Here is a 20,711-nt window from a genome sequence, read left to right on the forward strand (position 1 = left end):
CTAACTGTTCACCCATTGCTGGCTCAGAATTTAACTGTGACACGTTAGGGTTTCCCATATCTGTGTCTCTGTCTTATGCTTTTCTAAGTTACCTAAGCACTGACTTGTGCTACATTTAGCCACAATCTGATTCCCTGGAAGAACAGTCCAGGACAAACTGGCATTCTGTACTTTACACCCACTCCCTGGCTTGTTATGATCCAAAGTCCAAGGCAAGCTGACATGCATTTGTGTTTTTTTTGCCTGAGTAATCATTCATAATTTAACATAATGCTTTATTGATTTAACAGGTACTAATTACATTTGTAGAACTCCTGTTCCAGTATATAAATTAAATAAGATAAGGAAAGAACTGTAGTCACAAAGCGTGAAAGATGTCAGAATTGATTTTGGATTTTAAAAAAAGGTGAAAATTATTAAGTTTCATTTAAAAGAGAAAACACTAGATGAAGGGCATGTCTTTTACTAATTCCGGTTCAGTTTTCACTTGGGAATTGTAAACCTCTGGTTTGAATTTCTGTATTTTCCTTTCTGAGATAAATTAAGATCTGTTTAAAAGGTCATCTGTACCATTTAAGGCCTTGATTCAACACAGCAATTAAGTGCTTGTTTACAGAAATAATGGCTTAAGTGCTTTTGCTGAATAAGGATGGATTGAAGCACTAGTTTAAAATTAAGCATATATTTAATTGCTGTGTGTGGAATTGGGGCCTAAGTCCTGTGAACTCTTTTCTGCATAATGAATTTCACTCTAAGTCAGGGCTACTCAATATGTGGCCCGTGGCCTGTTTGTTTGCGGCCTGCGGTACAGTTTGGGTTTATGCAGGGCTCAACATGCTGCCCGTGGGTGGGATCCTTTGAACATGGCCTCCACTGGGAACACACTCCATAATGGTGAGTCAATATAATGGTCTTCTGTTGATATGCGTTTTAGCAGTTAAATTCCTGGACTGTCATTTCTCATTAAAAGTGTTGTCATATGGGTGGAAATTGTGTAAATATTGCATTTTATTAATATCATCAGAACTGCATGTTGTGTAGTCTTGCCTTAATCTTTGTATTCATGCCTGTCAGTGTGAAAGATGCTATTTGCATGTATTTGCATGTACAGGCAACCGCACTTAAGTTGAGGCCCTCAGCATGTGCTGTGAGTATCCTTGTGGCCCCCAGGACTTCCAAAGTTGAATAGCCCTGCTCTAAGTCTTTGTCTACACTGGCTTGTTTTGATGCCAAAAACTGCCCTTTGTTAACAAAATGGAGCACTTACACACTACAAAGCAACTTCTTTTTGCAGGGCGGGGGAAGGGAAATCCCCAGTTTCCGTGATAAAAAGCTTCCACCTCTGCAAGAGACTTTTGTCTTTTCCCCTCCCTTTATTGTTGACAAAAAGCAAGAGATCTGGCTTCTGCCCATATCCTACAATGCCTGTCCTGATGGATGTGCTCAGAGTTTTGTGATCTCTGCTGCCCTGCAGGCATGCACCCCTCCCCTTTCAAGACTGGGAAGTATCTGATAGCTGAGTTAGCTGCTCTTTTTGGGGAACAAACAAAAAGAACAAATCATTGGAATGCTCCCGTTCTGCTCTTCTAGGAACACAGCAGCAGGCAGATTGCTGCTGCAGAGGGAAGGCTAGAGAGACTGCTCTGCTGCTTTGACAGTCCTCATCTCAAAGAGCTCACAGAGCTCCTCATAATGTTTCTGAGAATGCTGTGGAAAAACTTGGAGAGAATCCCAGGAAGTGCAGAGATCCGCTCTGCCTTCCCACAACACTGCACTGTGGGATGCTTATCCACATTGCTTTGCTCTATCTGTTGACAGGGGAGCTAACACTGTGGCAATGAAATGTCGACAATGGGTGGCAGAAAAACCAGTTTGACTGATTTTCACTTTTGCCAACTTTTGCATATTGACAGCATTTATGTCACCAAACCTTCCTAGTGTAGACATAGCCTAAGGCAGGAGACCCCGTTTCCAAGCACGGACAACATCTTTACAGAGAGATTGTCTGCTTACCACTTCTTGTCTCATTCATATCACCCCATGTTTCCATATAGTGGGTTGTTTCCAGCCATTTTTAATGAAACAATGGGGTAAGCTAGCACCACATGATCAGGCAGGGCTCAAGTTCAGCTGGAGTCATTTGGGGCAGAGCACTAGTAAATACTGTCAAGCCGGTAGGAGCGTAGGTTCCTTTGCACTGGATGAAGTTCTGAGCCTGGGCGCTTCCCTGCAGCTGGAGCCCCAAATGGAGGGAGTGGGCCTCTGGGAAACAGCCTGAGAATTTAAGTCCTGCAGCCAGCTACTCCTAGACTGCTACTACTATATAGGTCTGATTTTCAGAGACGCCAATCACCTGCAATTTCCTCTGAATTCTGGTAGAGTTGTGGGCAGTCAGCATTCAGTCATGGATGGCCAACATACCCAGGAATAAGAATGAGGGGATGTACAGTGCAACCTTAACCCTGGATCCCACGCCATTGGGCTGCAATGCCTGCTCCTGTGAAGCTGGGCAAGGAATGGGTGGAGACAGAATTCAGTACCTGGCCTTCCCCGAAAACAGTGTGACTGTGCACTCACTGCCTGATACTCCCAGTTAATCGCAAGAGACCAGAATGTTTTATAAAGAGGGTGCTGTGCATGTGCACAAATTTTCAAATTTAAACATTTTGGTTTATTTATGTTGGTACTTCCCACCTCCAAATGATGCTGGCCTATGTGGTTTGTGGACTTTCAACAATGTCAAATCAAAATAATACAAGAGGGATCACCTGTTCAATGTCTATTTTTCTTTCATTTTAAGAATTATTTTAAAAGATTTGTTTACAAGCTGAGTTTACAAAGAAGGGTTTACAGGCTTTTTTTCTCTTCCCCCCACCCCCTAGTCTGGAATGTATTTTTCTAATTGCCAAAATTTGTGCTTGCTGATGGAAACTCCGATAGGGTGGGTGGATGCGCTGGGATCCTGCACAAGGGAAAGGGAAGATAAAATGGAAGAATTACAGAGTTCCGTTTGGGTGAGTCAGATCCACTTCCAGAGCTGCCCTTCTTGGTCTTCTGTGCCAAGGAGGTGCCAAAGCGGAGGGTTTCATAGACAGGGTCGACTTTGTTGCCACAGGCTGCAACAGAAAAAGGCAAAACACAGATAAATGTGTGAAAGAAAGTACCCATCATCATATTTCCTTCACTTAGGGTATGTCTACACATGCAGCCTATTTCGGAATAGGGCTGCAAATGTAGGCATTCGGAATTGCAAATCAAGCCCGGGATTTAAATATCCCGCACTTGATTTGCATCTTCCCGGCCAGGCACCATTTTTGAAATTTACAGCCCGGAATAACTGCCCGTGTCGACACGCGGTAGTGAAACGGGTGTTCGAAATAAAGCGCTATTTCGAACTACCTGTTATGCCTCCTGCAATGAGGTTTAACAGGTAGTTCGAAATAGCGCTTTATTTCGAACGCTCATTTCACTGCCATGTGTAGACGCGGGCAGTTATTCCGGGCTTGTAAATTTCAAAAAATGGCGCCCGGCTGGGAAGATGCAAATCAAGCATGGGATATTTAAATTCCCGGCTTGATTTGCAATTCCGAATGCCTACATTTGCAGCCCTATTCCGAAATAGGCTGCAAGTGTAGACATACCCTTAGAGACTTCACTGCCCATCCCGTCTTGTTGGGACACAAACAAACAGGGTAGGCACTGGTCATGCAAAGTGCTCAGTGAGCATGCAGGGATCCATCCAGAGGGACTGCTATGCAGGATCAAGGGATTATAATGGAAGTGGCTTTTGCTGTTTGCTTCTCCTTCATCTGTCCTTATCAAGGTCCCATATGCAGACATTTTGATCCTCCCCCATTATCTCTCTCTTCCAACGACACCATTCTTTCCTGTGATCCCCAATCTGTCCCCCTCCATGCCTAGCACAAAAGTACTTCCACTCATTCCTTGTTCCCAACATTCTTATTGACTGACACCTCTGAAAATCATCTCCTGTTGCAACTAAAATCACCCAATCTGGGTAAAATTGCATGATCTGGTCCTGGTCTGTCAGGTCTCAGCCTCTCCCTTTTCCCACTTAGGATATGCCTGTGCTGCAATTGGGATAGCATGTGTAGGCAAACCCAAATTATCTGTGATTGAGTCAGCTTGCTATAAGTTACAGTATAGGCGTTGTGGTCAGTGTGCCCTGTAAACTGAGTGCTTGGGCAGCCACATAGCAGAGGTTTAGTGTCACTCAGCTGATCAGCATATGTTTCTCCTGGTGGTGCACATCTGCAGATGCTTTGGTGCACATGATAACATTTATTCCACACTGGGATGGAAAAAATTAGAGAGAACATTGATAATGGCCTGGACTATATGCTCAAATTTGTATCTGAGGTCCCAGGGGGAACTGTATTTGGGTGCTTAGTCTGTGCCACTGCCTTTACTGCTGCAGCTTTCCTTCTATTTTTTGCAGTCTGGCTTGTATATGCCTATATGTGCTGCAATTGCATCAATTGTGTCTAGACATACACTTATGCCATTGATCTTGCTAGTAGACACCTTTTCTCTGCTTTTCATGTCCCTCCCAGCCACAAACTCTACAAGTGAGTCTTATTTTCCTTGCAAGAGAGAGATGGGCCTTATCTCATCATCAAGCAAACTGTGACCTTTGTTTTCAAGTGCAAATATTTATAATGTTTAAAGAATACATACAAGATCATTAGCAGTTCATGAACTGAAATTGATCATCTCATAAGAGCTTAGCTCTACTTTGTCTCTTTGGTAACAGACCCTTCTCCCCCCCTCCCTCCCCCCCCCCCCCGCATCCCCCTTCTGTTCTGAAATGTGATTTGTCCTTTTCATATGTGTTCATTTTTTTTAAATTGTATCCTTTGGTATATATGGTTGTGACTATTTTCTTCCACTATTTGATCTGAGGAAGTGGGTCTGGCCCACGAAAGCTCATCATCTAATAAACCATCTTGTTAGTCTTTAAAGTGCTACATAGTCCTGCATTTTGCTTCAGCTACACCAGACTAACACGGCTACATTTCTATTACTAGACAGTACTGTTAGAGAAAAGAAACTGCCCCCCCCCCCCCAGTAAAAAAGTTTGGCCAGGCCGCTCTTGTTCTGCAGTACTCCTTGAGAGAAACCGGCTGCACCCTTCCTGCATACCATTGCCTTTAGAAAAAGGAAAGGTGTGAAAAGGGGAAAATAGACTCAGACTCTCCCACCCGTCACCTTGGCGTGAGAACTGCGGGGCTTACCTGGTCGCATGAAACCTGTACCGTTTCGGCCCAACCCCTGGGACACAGACCCCCCACTTGGTGACCATTGGGCCATATATGGTAATATGCAAACGCGGGAAAGCGATGTGCAGATTTGGGGATAAATACCCATGGCACAGTTCACTCTAGGAGGTCTTCGCAACACATGTACCACCGTGCGTGTGCCTTCTCGTATACTTCAAAGCGCTGCCGGCCTGATCAACTGACCAGCCACCTCCCCTGACTCTCGGGCGTAACCAAGGCCTTCGCAACCGAACCGATATCTGTGAAATGTTCCATGTGCTGTGTAAGTTGGTATGCATGATTTGATTTTTTCTTGTTGTATAAGCTTAGTGTTGTACAGGCAGTCCCCGGGTTACGTACAAGATAGGGACTGTAGGTTTGTTCTTAAGTTGAATCTGTATGTAAGTCGGAACTGGCGTCAGCCGCTGCTGAAACTGATCAGTTCTGACTTGCATACAGCCAGTTCTGCCTTGCATACAGATTCAACTTAAGAAACCCAGGCGTCCCCAAGTCAGCTGCTGCCGAAACTGATCAGCGGCTGATTCCAGGAAGCCTGGGGCAGAGCAACTCTGCCTTGGGCTTCCTGTAGTCAGCCGCTGGTCAGTTTCAGCAGCGGCTGACTTGGGGACGCCTGGGGCAGAGCAGCTGGGGTGCTGCTGGGTTGCTCCAGTAGCGGCTCCTCGGCGCTACTGGAGCAACCCAGCAGCACCCCAGCTGCTCTGCCCCAGGCGTCCTGATTCAGCTGCTGCTGAAACTGACCAGCAGCGGCTGAATCAGGACGCCTGGGGCAGAGCAGCTGGGGTGCTGCCGGGTTGGTCTGGAGCGGCGCTGCGGGACCAACCCGGCAGCCCCCAGCTGCTCTACCCCAGGGGTAGGCAAGAAAAGCCTGGTCTGCTGGGGGGGGGGGGCACTAGCTGCACCCCCCCCCAGCAGACCAGGGGGACAGGAGCAAAGCCTTGGAGTACGTCCGCAGCGGGACAGCCCAAGCGCGCCCGGGCTGTCCCGCTGCGGGCGTGCTCCAAGGCTTTGCTCCTGTCCCTCTGGTCTGCTGGGGGGGTCCAGGAAAGCCGCTGGACCCCCCCAGCAGACCAGGGACACCAGAGCAAAGCCGCCGCCTGGGCGGCTTCGCTCGTTTGCCCGGGAGTAAAGCCGCCCAGGCGGCGGCTTTGCTCGGGTGTCCCTGGTGTGCTGGGGGGGTCCAGCGGCTTTGGTGGACCCCCCCCAGCAGACCAGGGAGACCGGGAGAAGCTTTTCTCGCCCCGGAGGACACGGGTGGCGACCCGCCGCCCGTGAGCTCCGGGGCGAGAAAAGCCCCGTTCGTAAGTGCGGATCCGACATAAGTCGGATCCGCGTAAGTCGGGGACTGCCTGTAGTTGTTTGTGGGTAGTACATAAGAGTTTGTAGTTATCACTGTTATTTTATTACTGTAGCTGGATATTTTTAGATTAGAGACTATTCCCCTTGCCATTCCCATCCCTATATCTCTGACACGTTTTACTAGAAACCATAGAATAAATATAATAAATACTGTAAATTCATTATTAACACGGTCTATTAAAAATCTTAGAATAAATACTATAAATTCACCACTGTCATAAATAAATATTTTTTATTTGATAAAACTGTTCACCTGGCTCTGTCCTTCCCCCCTTGGGTATTCATTATCGGACCTGTGATTCTCGCGACAAGTACAAAGAGGACCCTCACTATCAGCTGGGATAGTGATAGAAATGTAGCCCTGTTAGTATGGTGTAGCTGAATCTGCTCTGTCCTCAGCAGGGAGCTGCTGCTGTAGCTGAAGAAGTGCCTCTCCCCCAGCCAGGCAGCCCCTCCCCCAGCTCCAGGCAATGGGGCAGCCCTGAGCTGCTCATTAAGCAGCTGTGAGGCTGTGCTACTATGCAGCTGAGAGCGAATCTTGCTCCTGAAGTCCCCTTCAGCCCTACATAGCCATCGTTTCATGAGAACTGAGCACTTCTGAATCTCAAAACAGCAAAAGTTTCAGTTTAGTAAAGAGAAAAACTATGCATAGCTAATACAAATGTGACTCCAATCTTAAACTGAGAACCACAGGAGATGACCCCTGTCCTTAAGCTGAGCCTCAGTTAAGTTAATCAGGTCTGTCCAGGGCTGGATTAAGGGGGGGGGGGTGCCTAGCCTGGCAGCTGCTTGGGGCACCAACCTATGAGGGGCGCCTGCGGTGTGCGCCCGCTGCACGAGACGCAACTATGGCTCGGTTCGGCACTGGGTCTGTCCACACAGTTCTGAATGTGGGATCAGGGCCTTACACTCACATAGCACCGTTCTTCCCAAAGTGTGTCTAAGAATTATGGACCTGATTTTCTATCATTGGTAATTTTAAAAATCAAGACTCGATGTTTTTTTTTTCTGAAAGGTATGATCTAGTTCAAACAGGAATTATTTGAGAAAAGTTCTGTAGTCAGTGCTATCAAGGAGGTCAGTCTAGACAGTCACAATAGTTCATTCTGGTCTTGGAATCTCTGAATTTATGCATTCACTTAGGGTACGTCTAGACTACAGGCTTCTGTCGACAGAAGTTTTGTCGACAGATACTGCCAACAAAACTTCTGTCGACAAAGAGCGTCTAGACTACATTGAGTTCTGTCAACAAAGCAAGCTGCTTTGTCGACATGGTAGTGTGGACGCAAAGGACAGTTTACATGCAATAACACCTTCTGTCGACAGAAACTCTGTCGACAGAAGGCGTTATGCCTCGTAAAATGAGGTTTACCAGCGTCGACAAAACTGCAGAGTTCTGTCGACATTATGTCGACAGAACTCAGCGGTAGTGTGGACGCAGGTATAGTTTTGTCGACAAAAGTCCACTTTTGTCGACAAAACCCTGTAGTCTAGACACACCCTTACATTGGTGTAAATTAATGTAATTCAGCCAAAGTCTACAAATTTACTGTGGTGTGATTGTAACCAGATTCAAGCTCTAAACAAAGCACAGCAACATGAAATGCAGCCTCCACTGCAGTGGAAGGTGATAAACAGCAAACCTACAGAACAACGTAATGGGAAAGTGAAAGATCCTGGGATCTTTCATGTCACAGAGAGCAAGAGAAACCTTGCTTTTACAGAAGTGCTGCTCAGAATCCTTTGAACAGAAATAATTCTAATTTTAGAAGGGTCTCCTTTTGTAAATGGAAATTTATGCCCAGCCATTAAATTTTAAAAAAAGTTTTGACAAGAACTAGCCTATTGACAAGTCATTTCATGTTAGTTAATTTAGTTGATTTTATGTTTTTGCAGTGTCAAGTTTGAATGGTCAATTTAATTAATTACCCAGAGGAAGTGTTCCAAAACTATTTTTTTTTAAGTTCAAAATTTTTGTTTTCAAAATCTGAGGTAATGGGGAACAAAAACTGGCTCAAATATCTGAAGAAATGCTAACTAACTCAGTAAAATCAAAAGAGACAACAAAGGAACGTGACCAGGATAGAAAGGAACAATCAAGTCAAGATCATGATCAGACCAGCGTTCTGCATTCTTCATTGTTACTTTAACTGATAGAGCTGGTGGTGCTTCTTTCCAAGTCAGGCCTGCCTAGCAGCAATGCACAGGCTCCTCCCATTTTGAACACAGGCATTGGTTTGATGAAGGGCGAAGAATGTAGTATGCTATTTGTATTGGGGCTTTGAATCATATACTATTGAAAAGGAAAACAAATACATTTCTTTCAGTTACAGCTCTGTATTTTTTAAGGACTACTTCTTGGAGACAGTGGAAGAATAGCTGGCCCCTCACAGAGTACGGAGCTGAAGGGTCGCTGGGAACAAACATCACTTCTGAGAGCAAAACTCAGTGTTGTACAAGAGAGATTGAAAGATGAAGCAATTAAAACTCACCAATTGGCATCACTTCTTTGATGCAGCCAAACTGTTCATGAATGAGTAGCGGGGAACTGTAGTACCTCCGAAACCCCTTTGGCTAGTGAGAGAAAATGTGACACCTGTCACTGACATGACTGAAATAGTATCATAGAGCATCAGATATAATCTCAGCTGTTCAGCTGGTGGCATAACCCTAAATTTTCTCACTAAAAATTAACATTCTATCTGTTACTGATCAGCAATTTTCCACTTTTACTTCAGGATGCCAGGTTTATGGTTTTGCCTAAACTGGAAACATCTCATTTGTGTTTCCTAGTATTTTCTGGAATGAAGGTCCTCATTTAAAAATCCTATTTTACCTTCAGCCTTAAAAAAAATTAGTGTTAATACGTTAAAATAAATCGCAGCAAAAATGCTGAATCATAGAGAGAGGTTTCACAATACTCTATGTGAAGGAAGCTATTTAAGCCATACTATTTAAAGTTTCAGGAATTGCAGGTTTTCCTATGGTGCTCAGTTTGTGTCTTTATTCCATATTGGTGTGACCCACTTCAGAGCCTTGGCAGGTAGAAACATATCCATAACGGTGGCTTTAAAAGTGCATCATCTTTCCCTGTACAAATTCAGAGTAAATGGGCCTAGCTCAGCAGTTTTCTCCAGGAATCATCCTACAGGATGCAGAGCTGCTCCACAGCCTATACTCTTCCTCAGTCCTTCCTCTACCATGCAGGAGCATTCGACCAGTATATAGTGATGGATCTATAGGAAATGCCTCTATCTTGGCTTGCCCTAACATCAAATCCCTATGCTGCCATGTACAGAACCTATTAGAGCACAGTCCTCAATGCACAAAGGGGATAGTCTGCCCAGGCCTGACCACTCCCTCTGGATCCTATGAATTTACAGGCTGAAGGAGCAGGATTTGGGTCTATGTAGCAAAAGATTTCAGCCAAAACAACAGTACAGCCCTCAAATATTCTTTCTACAAAGGGGTGAGCAATAATTTTTGGTTGGAGGCCACTTTAAGATTTTGGAAAGTGGTCAAGGGCCACACTTATCAGTGGAGGAAATGCGGGGTCTAAGATGGAGGTTGGGTGCAGAAGGGTGCACAGGGAAAGGGACTGGTCTGCAGGAGATGGTGTGAGGTCTGAGAGGGAATTTGGATGAAGGAGGGGGTCATGACCTGAGTCAGGGGAATGGGGTGCAGGGTCTGGGAGGGAGTTGTGATCTGGGGTAAGGGGGTGCAGAGGGTTTAGATGGTGACCTGTGTGTGGGGAGGTGGGAGTTGGGGTGCAGGAGTGGCAGGGGTGCCAGGGGTGCCAGAGGCAGGCTCTGGTTGGGAGGCACTTACCTAAGTGTCTTCTGGCCAGCAACCCTGCAGCACCCACAAGGCAGGCTGGACTCCCTGCCTGCTGTAGTCCCAGACCTCTTGAAACTGCAGGCTGTTCCCTCCACCTGGCTCTCAGCTCTGGGAGGGGAAAGAGGCTTGCATTGCCCCCCATCCCCTAGCCAATCACTCAGCACCTGATGGCTGGTTGTTTCCAGCCAATAGGAGCTGAGGGGTGGGTGGGGAGATCCCACAAAGCCTCCCCCTGCCAGCAGAGCAGAGAGCTGCATGACTGTGCTTTAAACCACAGCAGCTGCATGCAGGCTCCTGGCACGGTGGTCTGCAGGCTGGATCCGGTGGCTTGGCAGGCCGAATCCAGCCATATTTGCCCAGCCCTGTTCTAGGTTATAGGTTATAACCACCAGAGTCATCCTGCTTTCTTAGTGCAGTTCATAATGAATGAAATACTTTGTTAACTATGTATTTACAGGGCTAGTCCACAACATTTTGGCACCTGAAGCAGGGAGCTCAAATGACACCCCCATGCCTTGTTTTGGGCCTAAAAGGTCTCAATTCTGCTTTCTTCCTGTTCTACTCCTCTCATAGTACTGCTCTGCTATCTACATATGCACCAGCAGCAGGCACAATTTTTTACACTCTGAGTCCTAGTGGTGCCCCCCACCACCACAGTCTGGCACTTGAGGCAGTAGCCTCAGTTCACCTCATGGTAAGGCCAGCCCTGTGTATTTACCATATTTTGAGATAAGACATTTTCAGCCCAAGGCTAAAGGCTCAGGAATTCACTAGGCTGCAATATGGTTGTTACCATGTTTATTGTTATCATTAGTTATAGCTCATAACTAATCAGTACTACCTGCATTAGGCTACTTTGTATTTCTTCAGTAACCTATGAAGCGTGGAGCCTCATGATTGGGTGACTCCATTTATTAGTGGCATTTCCCAAATCGCCAGTGCAGAACTATTTAGGGAGGCTGTGTTTAGCTACACTAAGTTACAGGGCATTAATCTTGCTGCTATTGTGCTTCCATATAAAGACACAAACGGATAAGGAATGATGAGGTTGACAGTTGTGATGTGTGTGGAGAACTGATGACTCTGATTTATACCCTTACTTTCCCATCTATAGGCCAAATTCTGAGCACCCATGAGAGTTGTGCTGTCTTCTAACAGTTCTGAATTTGGCCTTTTTTCATTTGCTCCTGTATAAAAACTAAACCACCATCAATGGAGTGTTAGCTGGCACTGCCTATAATGACATGCTCCCTGTCCTCAAGTCTGAAACAATATGAACTAAATATTCAGCTTATTTTGGACTAGCAAGTAAAGTCTTTAGTACCCATCTTTGTTTAAGAGCTCAGCTTTCTGTACCAGAAAGCCGCTGGCTGCAACTACACAATTCTGGTTATGTTTTACCTCATTTTCCAGGACTACTGTTTAAACGTGGAGAAAGCAGCCCCTGTAAGACTATGGATGGATTTTCGAGCCTTTCCAATAATTGACAACACTTCCATTGACTTCAGAAGGGGCTTCAACCTATTTGTTCCTAATCTGAGTCTGTGCTAAAGCTTGATTTTCTTCTTTATCCTTCAAAACTAATGTGTGTGAAATATTTGCAACAAAACTCAAAATGTTTGAAATGTGAGCGTTTGCACATTCAGTTGCAAATTCATAATTGGTCTGATTCTCACCATATCATGGGCCTTCTTGTTTTCATTAAGAAAGCATGAAACACAGGAACATAAGAACATTGTTAATACCAGACTGGATCAGACCCAGGTCCAACTACAGGCAGTCCCCGGGTTACGTACAAGATAGGGACTGTAGGTTTGTTCTTAAGTTGAATCTGTATGTAAGTTGGAACTGGCGTCCAGATTCAGCCGCTGCTGAAACTGATCAGTTTCAACAACGGCTGAATCTGGACGCCAGTTCTGACTTACATACAGATTCAACTTAAGAACCCCAGGCATCCCCAAGTCAGCTGCTGCTGAAACTGATCAGCGGCTGATTCCAGGAAGCCCGGGGCAGGGGCTTCCTGTAGTCAGCCACTGGTCAGTTTCAGCAGCAGCTGACTTGGGGACGCCTGGGGCAGAGCAGCTGGGGTGCTGCTGGGTTGGTCCAGTAGTGCCGCCACTCCTCTGCGCTACTGGACCAACCCAGCAGCACCCAAACTGCTCTGCCCCAGGCGTCCTGATTCAGCTGCTGCTGAATCTGACCAGCAGTGGCTGAATCAGGACGCCTGGGGCAGAACTGCTGGGGTGCTGCCCGGTTGGTCCAGTAGCGCTGCTGTACCACAGGTGTCCGGAGCAAAGCCACGGAGCACGGGGGCAGCGGGACAGCCCAGACGCTCCGTGGCTATCCTGCTGCCCTCGGGCTCCGTGGCTTTGCTCTGCTTTGCTCCCCGTCCCCCTGGTCTGCAGACCAGGGGGATGGGGAGCAAAGCGGCGGAACACGCGGGCAGCGGACAGCCCAGCTGGCCGGGCACTCCGCGGCTTGGCTCTGCTTTGCCCCCCCCCCCCCCCGCGTCCCCCTGGTCTGCAGACCAGGGGGACGGGGGGAGGGCAAAGCAGAGCAAAGCAGAGCCAAGCCTCGGAGCGCGTGGGCAGCGGACAGCCCTGTCCGCTGCCCACGTGTTCCGCTGCTTTGCTTCCTCTCCCTGGTCTGCTGGAGACCAGGGAGAGGAACGGCCCCGTTCGTAACTGCGGATCCGACATAAGTCGGATCCGCGTAACTCGGGGACTGCCTGTAGTCTAGTATTTCCTTTTTCCTACAGTCTCCTGTAGAAGATACTTCAGAGGAAGGAGAAAGATTCCTGCAATAAGAAGATGAGGCCTAACCGCCCCCCTTATTAGGTCTTATCCTGATCTCTTAGGCTACATCTAGATGGCAGGCTTCTTGAGTAAGAAGTTTTTATTGGAAGAGATCTTCCGCAAAAACTTCTTGCACAGGAGTGTGTCCACACTGCAAAAGCGCATCGAAAAAGCAATGCACTTTTGCAAAACAGAGTGTCCAGACGGCATGGATGCGCTCTCAAAAGTAAGCTCTGATTGCTATGCACAGAACGGCCACCAGGGCACATCTGCTTTTTCCTCTATCCTCTTTTTGCGCAAAAAAACCCCTCTTCCCCGTCTACACACACCTTTTTGTGAAAGAGCTCTTTTGCAAAAAGACGTTCTTCCTCATAGAATGAGGAATACCTATGCGGGAAAATCCCCTCTGTTCTTTTGATTTTTTGTGTGCAAAAACGCGCTTGAGGTGTGGATGCTCTGAGAGTTTTTTCAGAAAAACAGTCGTTTTTCTGAAAAAAACTCTGTAGTGTAGACATAGCCTAATAGTCAATGTTTACCTTTAGCTCTGAAGCATGGTATTCACTATCCCTGTAAAGTGTTTTTAGTTTTTGCCGCTAAATGATTATTTTCACAAAGTTTGAGAGTAGTCAAATGAAATGCGGAGGAATTTTATGATCAGATTTTCAACTAATTAAACCAAACCTAATGCAACAGTTTTATTTATGGGCAGTGATACATACCATGTTTAATTAAAAAATAACTAACATTTAGATCAATTTGACCCATATGTAACCATACACCCACATATGTACAAAAGGACAGAAACTGTATGGTTTTCCTCAGCCCGTGGAGTTGTAAGTGCCATTGTCCAACTGAAAGGGACTTGATTCCAGATGTAGCTAACATGCCGATCAGTTACATTCAGGAGGCAACAGCTATTAGGGCAGCGTTTAGAGGGCTAATGGATCCAATGTGAGCTGTGGAGTGTTCTGTTTAATTTGCTTACCAGTTTGCCCATGCAACGCTGTTGTCCAATACTGTCAGTGCACTTGTGGTGGATGCTCATCTTACAAGCCTTACAGCGCAGTCCATGTTTAGCATTTGTCCCTGTTGAATGCACAGAGATAATTTAGTTAAACAAAATCAATAGTTTCCATGCATTTAACAAGTGACCTAAATGCATCACAGAGAAAGTCAGTTTCACTTTTGTAGGTATCATATATATATAGTAGCCCAGTGTCTGTGAGTCTGTAACGCTGAAATGCTGGCTGTTCCCTCTGGGTGGCACTGTTGCTGAAATGCTGGCTGTTCCCTCTGGGCGGCCCGTGCTGCATGGGGAGTGCGGGGCCCAAACAGCCGCTTGCTCCACTTGCTCCCCTGCGGCAGCCCGGCTGCGTGGTGCAGAAGTCAGCTGAGTGCCACAGTGGGAGGTGAAGGGGGGCGAGGCGGTGATGTACGGCGTGACAGCGGCTCCAGGCCCCGCCCCCTGGCCGTGAATGTCACCGCCCCGCCCCCCCCTTCGCCTCCCACCGTGGCGCTCGGCTGACTTCTGCACCACACAGCTGGGCTGTCGCGTGGGAGCAAGTGGTGCAAGTGACCGTTTGGCTCCGTGCTTCCCATACAGCATGGGGAGTGAGGAGCCCAAACAACTGTTTGGGCTCCGTGGTTTCCCGAATGAGAGGCAGGAGCGGGAGGAGAAGAGAAAGAGAGAGACAGAGAGAAAGGCAGGAGGCGGAGGAGAGCTGAAAGAAAGAGAGGGGGAGGCAATAGGAGGAGGAGAGAGAGAAAGAGAGAGAGAGAGACCGGAGGCTCAGGAGAGAAGACCGACATGGAGGAGAGACCTGAAAATCCCGTCTTATGACGGGCTAATTGGCTAATTAGTAATAACTTCCCCCACCATCCTTATTTATGTACAAATGCTCTTTGGCTTTTCTAGGTTTCTTCTGTTTAGGATTCTCTCTGTCAGGCTTCTCCTTATTTTCCAGGCTAATTCTGACCTTGGTATGGCAGAGGTTGAACTGGATTATTCTTTAGTTTACCATGCTTACTGTTGTTAAGCTCGTAACCCCATCATGCTGCCACCCTGGCCAAATCTAGGGACTTAGTGCCCAGACCTAATAGCGGCAAGAGACTCTGAATCCCAGGCTATGGGAGACACTCCACAGAGGTTGTTTTAGTCTTGTGATTGAAAGAAGGCTTTGTGTCCCAAATGTGCCACCAAAGAAGTGGATGGCAGGTTGTTTAAACGATCTACGAAGGGATGAATCCTATGGTCTGTTCCGGTCAGATCCCATTGCAAGCTGCGAGGCCCCCACCCTGAGGCAAGACCCTACCTCTCTGTGTCTTTGTGCAGTCGTTGTGTACATTTGCTGCCACTGGTCTCCTGAGGCATGCAGAGATTTTTCTCTCCATGTGCCTTTTGAGGTGCCAGTCTCCCCAAAGAGATGGGAAGGTGATGAGGTCCTCCTGTGCACTGGGCAGCCATGCTTTTTGGACATACTGTGGTGAGAATGCAGTACACCTGAAGGAACAAGGTAGCAGGCACACTGTGCTTGCATGTAGGGTAACTTCAGGGGGAAATTTTGCCTTCCTGACACAATGCTGAGTTGAGCTCTGTACAGTCTGAAACATAGAGTAGCACCTAATGACACTATTGAGTCCACTAACTGCAGGGCAGGAACCATTGCTCTTGCTTATGTATCCACGCATCTCCTTACTTGAAAATTTAATTTGCATAAACTGTTTATTTTTTTAGGAAAGCACAGAAGAGCTGCAGAAAATTTGCTCTGGGCTGAAACTTTGCTTTTCTGGGCCCACGCAGATATTTTTTTAAAATGGAATGAATAAATTGAACTTCTGTTCATTATTATGTACTCCAATAAATAGACTGTTGTGTGCAAGATTTGGATTCACTTGCAGCCCAAGCAAAGCACAAGAGCACTGAAATCGTCACATAGAACAGGGGAAGAACTGCATAAAGCAGCAACAAAGAAAAATGATTGATATTTGGATTGGCTTTTTCAAAAAGACATAAGGGAACTGAATTGCTAACTTACAAGTCAATGGAAGTTGGTTACCTAACTCTCTGAGGTGTTTCAGACATTTCCACTCCCTAAATGAAACATAAATTCACATGTGGGCATATTTCTGCCAGGGAAGCATTGGCTCAGAACCAGAATTATTTACAAGGAGTTTATATGAGTTAGCAGGTTCTTGTGCTTTGAAAAGAATAAAGAAGTTTAAAGATATTAATGAGAAATTGAGCATAGGCATTTTAGATAAAGGACTTTCCCATAAACTGTCATTAGGGCTTTAATCTCCCAATTATAACAGCAGTGGGATGAACTATAGGATAGTATGATCAGGCTCATAAAAATTAAAATCCATGATCTCAAAGCCTTTCCAAATACCATAATTTGACGTATTTATCTGGTGAGATTAGTACTGTAGGTTAGGAAACGTTCTGCATTTGAACATATGGATGTTGTGATAGGTTATTGGGCTAGCTAACCTGGTGTACAAACTGCTGTAATAACACCTGGGTGATAGTCATTTCTGTTAGTTAAACAATTTAACCCAATGATGTACTGCTGATGAAGGGAGTACTTCAGGAAAGGATTTCATTTAATAGATAATAAAATATTAGTCTAAGAGTTGCATTCAGGCTCAGCCCTTTCTGAAGTGATAGATTTCAAGAGGTGATCCTGGGTCCCAAATATAACCCACTCAGGTTTGGGAATTTTATGGAGCTGAGAGCTCAGGTCAGCCTTTTCAATATTGGTCACTTCTTAATGTTGTGGACCCCATTCTTCCCTGGATTACGTCGTAGTGTATCTCCTTTGGAGTTGAATATGGCTGAAGTGAATCGGATTCTACAGGTTGTGGTTCAGGTTAGAATGTACTCCAATGCCAGTAATAATATTGGACAAGGATGGCATTTTCTGGCATTTGGAATCTGGCTAGACAAGCTGACTGCTGCAGTTAATCCAGGTGGTTATAAACTGCAAGGTATTTCCCCATCCTGAAGTTATTGTTTTTATTAAAACTATGATAAAATCCACAGATCTTAAGCATTTTTTAATTTACACATGAGACCAATTTGAATTACACACATACAAACCAATTTTGATTTCTAGCTAGTGTTACTGAGACAGAATGGGGACTCACCTTTTTACTAGAAATGAATGACTGGAGTAATCAAGAGGAAATTAGGACTTTGTCTTCACTATTTATTAGATTTATTGGGTGCCATTAAAAACTCTCAGAATGACAAGCTACTTGCACTTGGGAGGAATAACTACAATGCACATTAAAGCTATGTGTACACAGCAGCATTATTTTGGAATAACTAATGTTATTCCGAAATAACAAAGAGTGCATCTACACAGCAAGCCATTATTTTGAAACAATGGTGAGCTGAAGGACTTCTTTCTTTGACTTCTGTAATCCTCATTTTACGAGGGGTAAGGGAAGTCGAAGGAAGAGTGTTCTTCCGAATTAAGCTATTTCAACTTCAGCCATACTGTGTAGCTTAATTTGACTTTTGCTTGGCTATGTAGACATGCCCTGAATGACAACTGGATTGGTTCTGATTCTCCTTTCACTTATTAAGGCTTTATGCCCGTGTTTCCCTTAGTTCTGATTTTTGCCAATGTCACAGTAGAATCAGCTCCCTAACCTTTATTTTTCATTCAGACTGCTTTGTTGTTCCAGTCATTTTAATATTAATGCTTATTTGAATTAAGTTTTTAAATGTTTTCTTGACGATAAAAACCTCTTAATGAAATATGTGTTCTTAAACATCTATTTATCTTGTATATAATTATATACCCAAAAATGCACCGAACAAAAGCACTGTATAAACATACACTCTTGTCAAAATCAGAAGCATTTTCTCTTCTCGCATACACATCTGTGAGCATGGTCTGCAATCAACTCCACAGAATAAATTAGAGAAGGGCAAGCATATTATATTTGTATTAATGAGTGTTATTTGTCACCAAAAGTTATTTCAGGTGCACACTGGCATCTAAAGAGAATCTGTAAATTAAAATGGAATTTCCTTTAGCTACACAAAACTTACAATTTCTACTTTGCTATCTTTTCTAACTAAACACTTTATTGTGTGAACAAAGCAGCCTGGAAACAATTTTGCATGTGTCTACAATGCATAGCTTTTTGTGGAATAACCAGTGGTGTTAGGGAAGAAAGTTTACTTTTATGTCTAATTGACATTTCATTAACATAGCTCAATCTTTTGAAAATGGCATTATTGTATCATACATTTGATTCAGAAAAAAATGCCTTCTACTCTGGTTTCTAATGCGCCACTTTCCAAATCCAATGTCTTGAAACCCTGGCCAAAATATTCACACGTGTATGCCCAAAGTTAAGTCCATATATAGACACCCAAGTAAGTAGCTTTCTTTTCAAAGGCATTGAATAACCACTTTCCAGTTAGATCAACAGAATCACACTAAATTTTATACAGGTGCAAGTGAGAGCAGAATTTGGATCTTTAGATCAAATTTGACTCTTATACTTGTGAAATCCCAATTGACTTTGGTGTTAAAAGAGTGTAAAGTGGCAGGTGAGATTTTGGAACATTCTTTGGTAAACTGTAATGTAAAAGAAAAAGGATCTGGACCAAATTTTGATGTTAGCTACACTATGTAACTTTGGAGTAAGTCCATTCACTTCAGTGGAGTTACTCTGACACCTGTGTATCCATATGGTATCTAAAGAAATATCGTAGATTATAAGTGCTGTGTTTAATCTATATCCTCTGGACATTGAGGGTACGTCTAGACTACAGGGTTTTGTCGACAGAAGTTTTGTCGACAGATACTGTCGACAAAACTTCTGTCGACATAGAGCGTCTAGACTACATTCAGTTCTGTCGACAAAGCAAGCTGCTTTGTCAACAAAACCCTGTAGTCTAGACACAATCCTACATGCAATAACACGTTATGTCGACAGAACTCAGCGGTAGTGTAGACGCAGGTATAGTTTTGTCGACAAAAGTCCACTTTTGTCGACAAAACTCTGTAGTCTAGACACACCCAGAGAGGAGACTGTGGATCAGTCTCACCAGAAGCCTCTTTACTTCTAGTGCAAGAAGGCAGCTAATGACAGTGAACTAGAAAGTGTTTGTACGCTTGAAGCAGTTTCTGCACTGAGGACTCTGCTTTGTGTATTTTAACTCTGCTGAACCAATGGAAAGAGGAGGACGATATGGAACCGACTCTTAAGGAAATACAAAGAACGCATACGCTAGTTGCCTTTGGAGATTTTTCTAAAATCTTTTGGGGGCTGCAATAAACAAATTACTACTAGCAACCAGTTTGGTTCCTGGAGATGATTTTTCCCTTCAATGACATTGGTCTTCTCTTGGCTAGGCTTCCGTGTTTGACAAGATAAGAATCTGGCTCACTGTGGTCAGGCTCTGGATAAGCATTTCCATATGTCTGTGTCATTGGGCACCTCCAACCTGTACACCAATGTGAATTCAGCTTTGGGTCCTTCCAGAGTCCTTGTTCATGGTATCAAACAATTCCAGATTCTGATGTATTTTTATGATGTGTCCTAGTGGTTGCTTGAGACAAGGACCAGACAACTAAGCTCATGTTCAGCTGCAATGTGACCTGAATCAGACATTGTACCCAGTTTTTTTGATGTGAGAGGCTTGCGTGCAACCTTTTGACTTATTTTTTTGGTCTTTCAAATATTTTTGGAGAATTTTTTTTTATCTTGACAAGATTATATTTTGCAGATTTCCTGGGCACAGTTTGCACCCTGAAAACTGGCTCTTACCTTTTCACAATGCAGTTCTATGGCAGTTGCAAAACAGCTAATTAGACATGCAAGGACTCAGATTTGTAATTCAATTTTCAAGGTGAAAACTGCAAGTGCAAATTTGGTTGGCCTAATTCACAGATGCAAAGAGAGAGAGAAAGAGAGAGAGAGAGAGAGATACTGCATCACATCCTTTTCAAGACAATTACTCCTGTGATTCTTTCTTGGAGCACCAAAACATTAATTCACTGTGTAACTCCACTGCCTCAGTGAGATTTGGTGATGTTAAACTGGGTGAAAGGGTCACCTCTCTAGTAGCTATCCCAAACTTCTCTGGACTTTGTCAGTCCTTAGTTTGCCTTTTAGGGAACACTTGATGCACCCCAGTTCTGGAGCCTGCTGGAAGAGTGTTTCTCTGGGATTTCTAGCTCCTCCAATGGACACTCACAGAAATGACCAACTTCACTCCTACAAAGAGAAATTGTACACACCAGCATGTTCAATTCAGCCAAGAATTCAGATTGATTAATATTATAGCCCTGAGATCTCCTTACGGCAGGGGTTCTCAAACTTTGTGATACTGCAACCCCCCTCTAAGTTGCTTGCAACCCCCCTCTAAGTTGCTCTCGACCCCCGGGGGGTCATGACT

At 44.9% G+C, this 20,711-nt stretch overlaps 1 protein-coding gene across 1 annotated transcript in view; it reads right to left on the reverse strand.

Annotated features, from left to right (window-relative positions):
• Window positions 1-20,711, reverse strand: part of STAC (SH3 and cysteine rich domain) — a 128,417-nt gene that overhangs the window by 40,437 nt on the left and 67,269 nt on the right. Inside the window, exons 3-5 of the mRNA XM_006124009.4 lie at window positions 14,274-14,374; window positions 9,149-9,230; window positions 3,001-3,116 (exon numbers count right to left, since the gene is read on the reverse strand). Of these exons, the coding sequence (XP_006124071.2) occupies window positions 3,001-3,116; window positions 9,149-9,230; window positions 14,274-14,374 (299 nt within the window). The remainder of the gene's footprint in view (window positions 1-3,000; window positions 3,117-9,148; window positions 9,231-14,273; window positions 14,375-20,711) is intronic.

This window comes from Pelodiscus sinensis, chromosome 2, assembly GCF_049634645.1.
Source record: "Pelodiscus sinensis isolate JC-2024 chromosome 2, ASM4963464v1, whole genome shotgun sequence".
Lineage (NCBI taxonomy): Eukaryota > Metazoa > Chordata > Testudines > Trionychidae > Pelodiscus > Pelodiscus sinensis.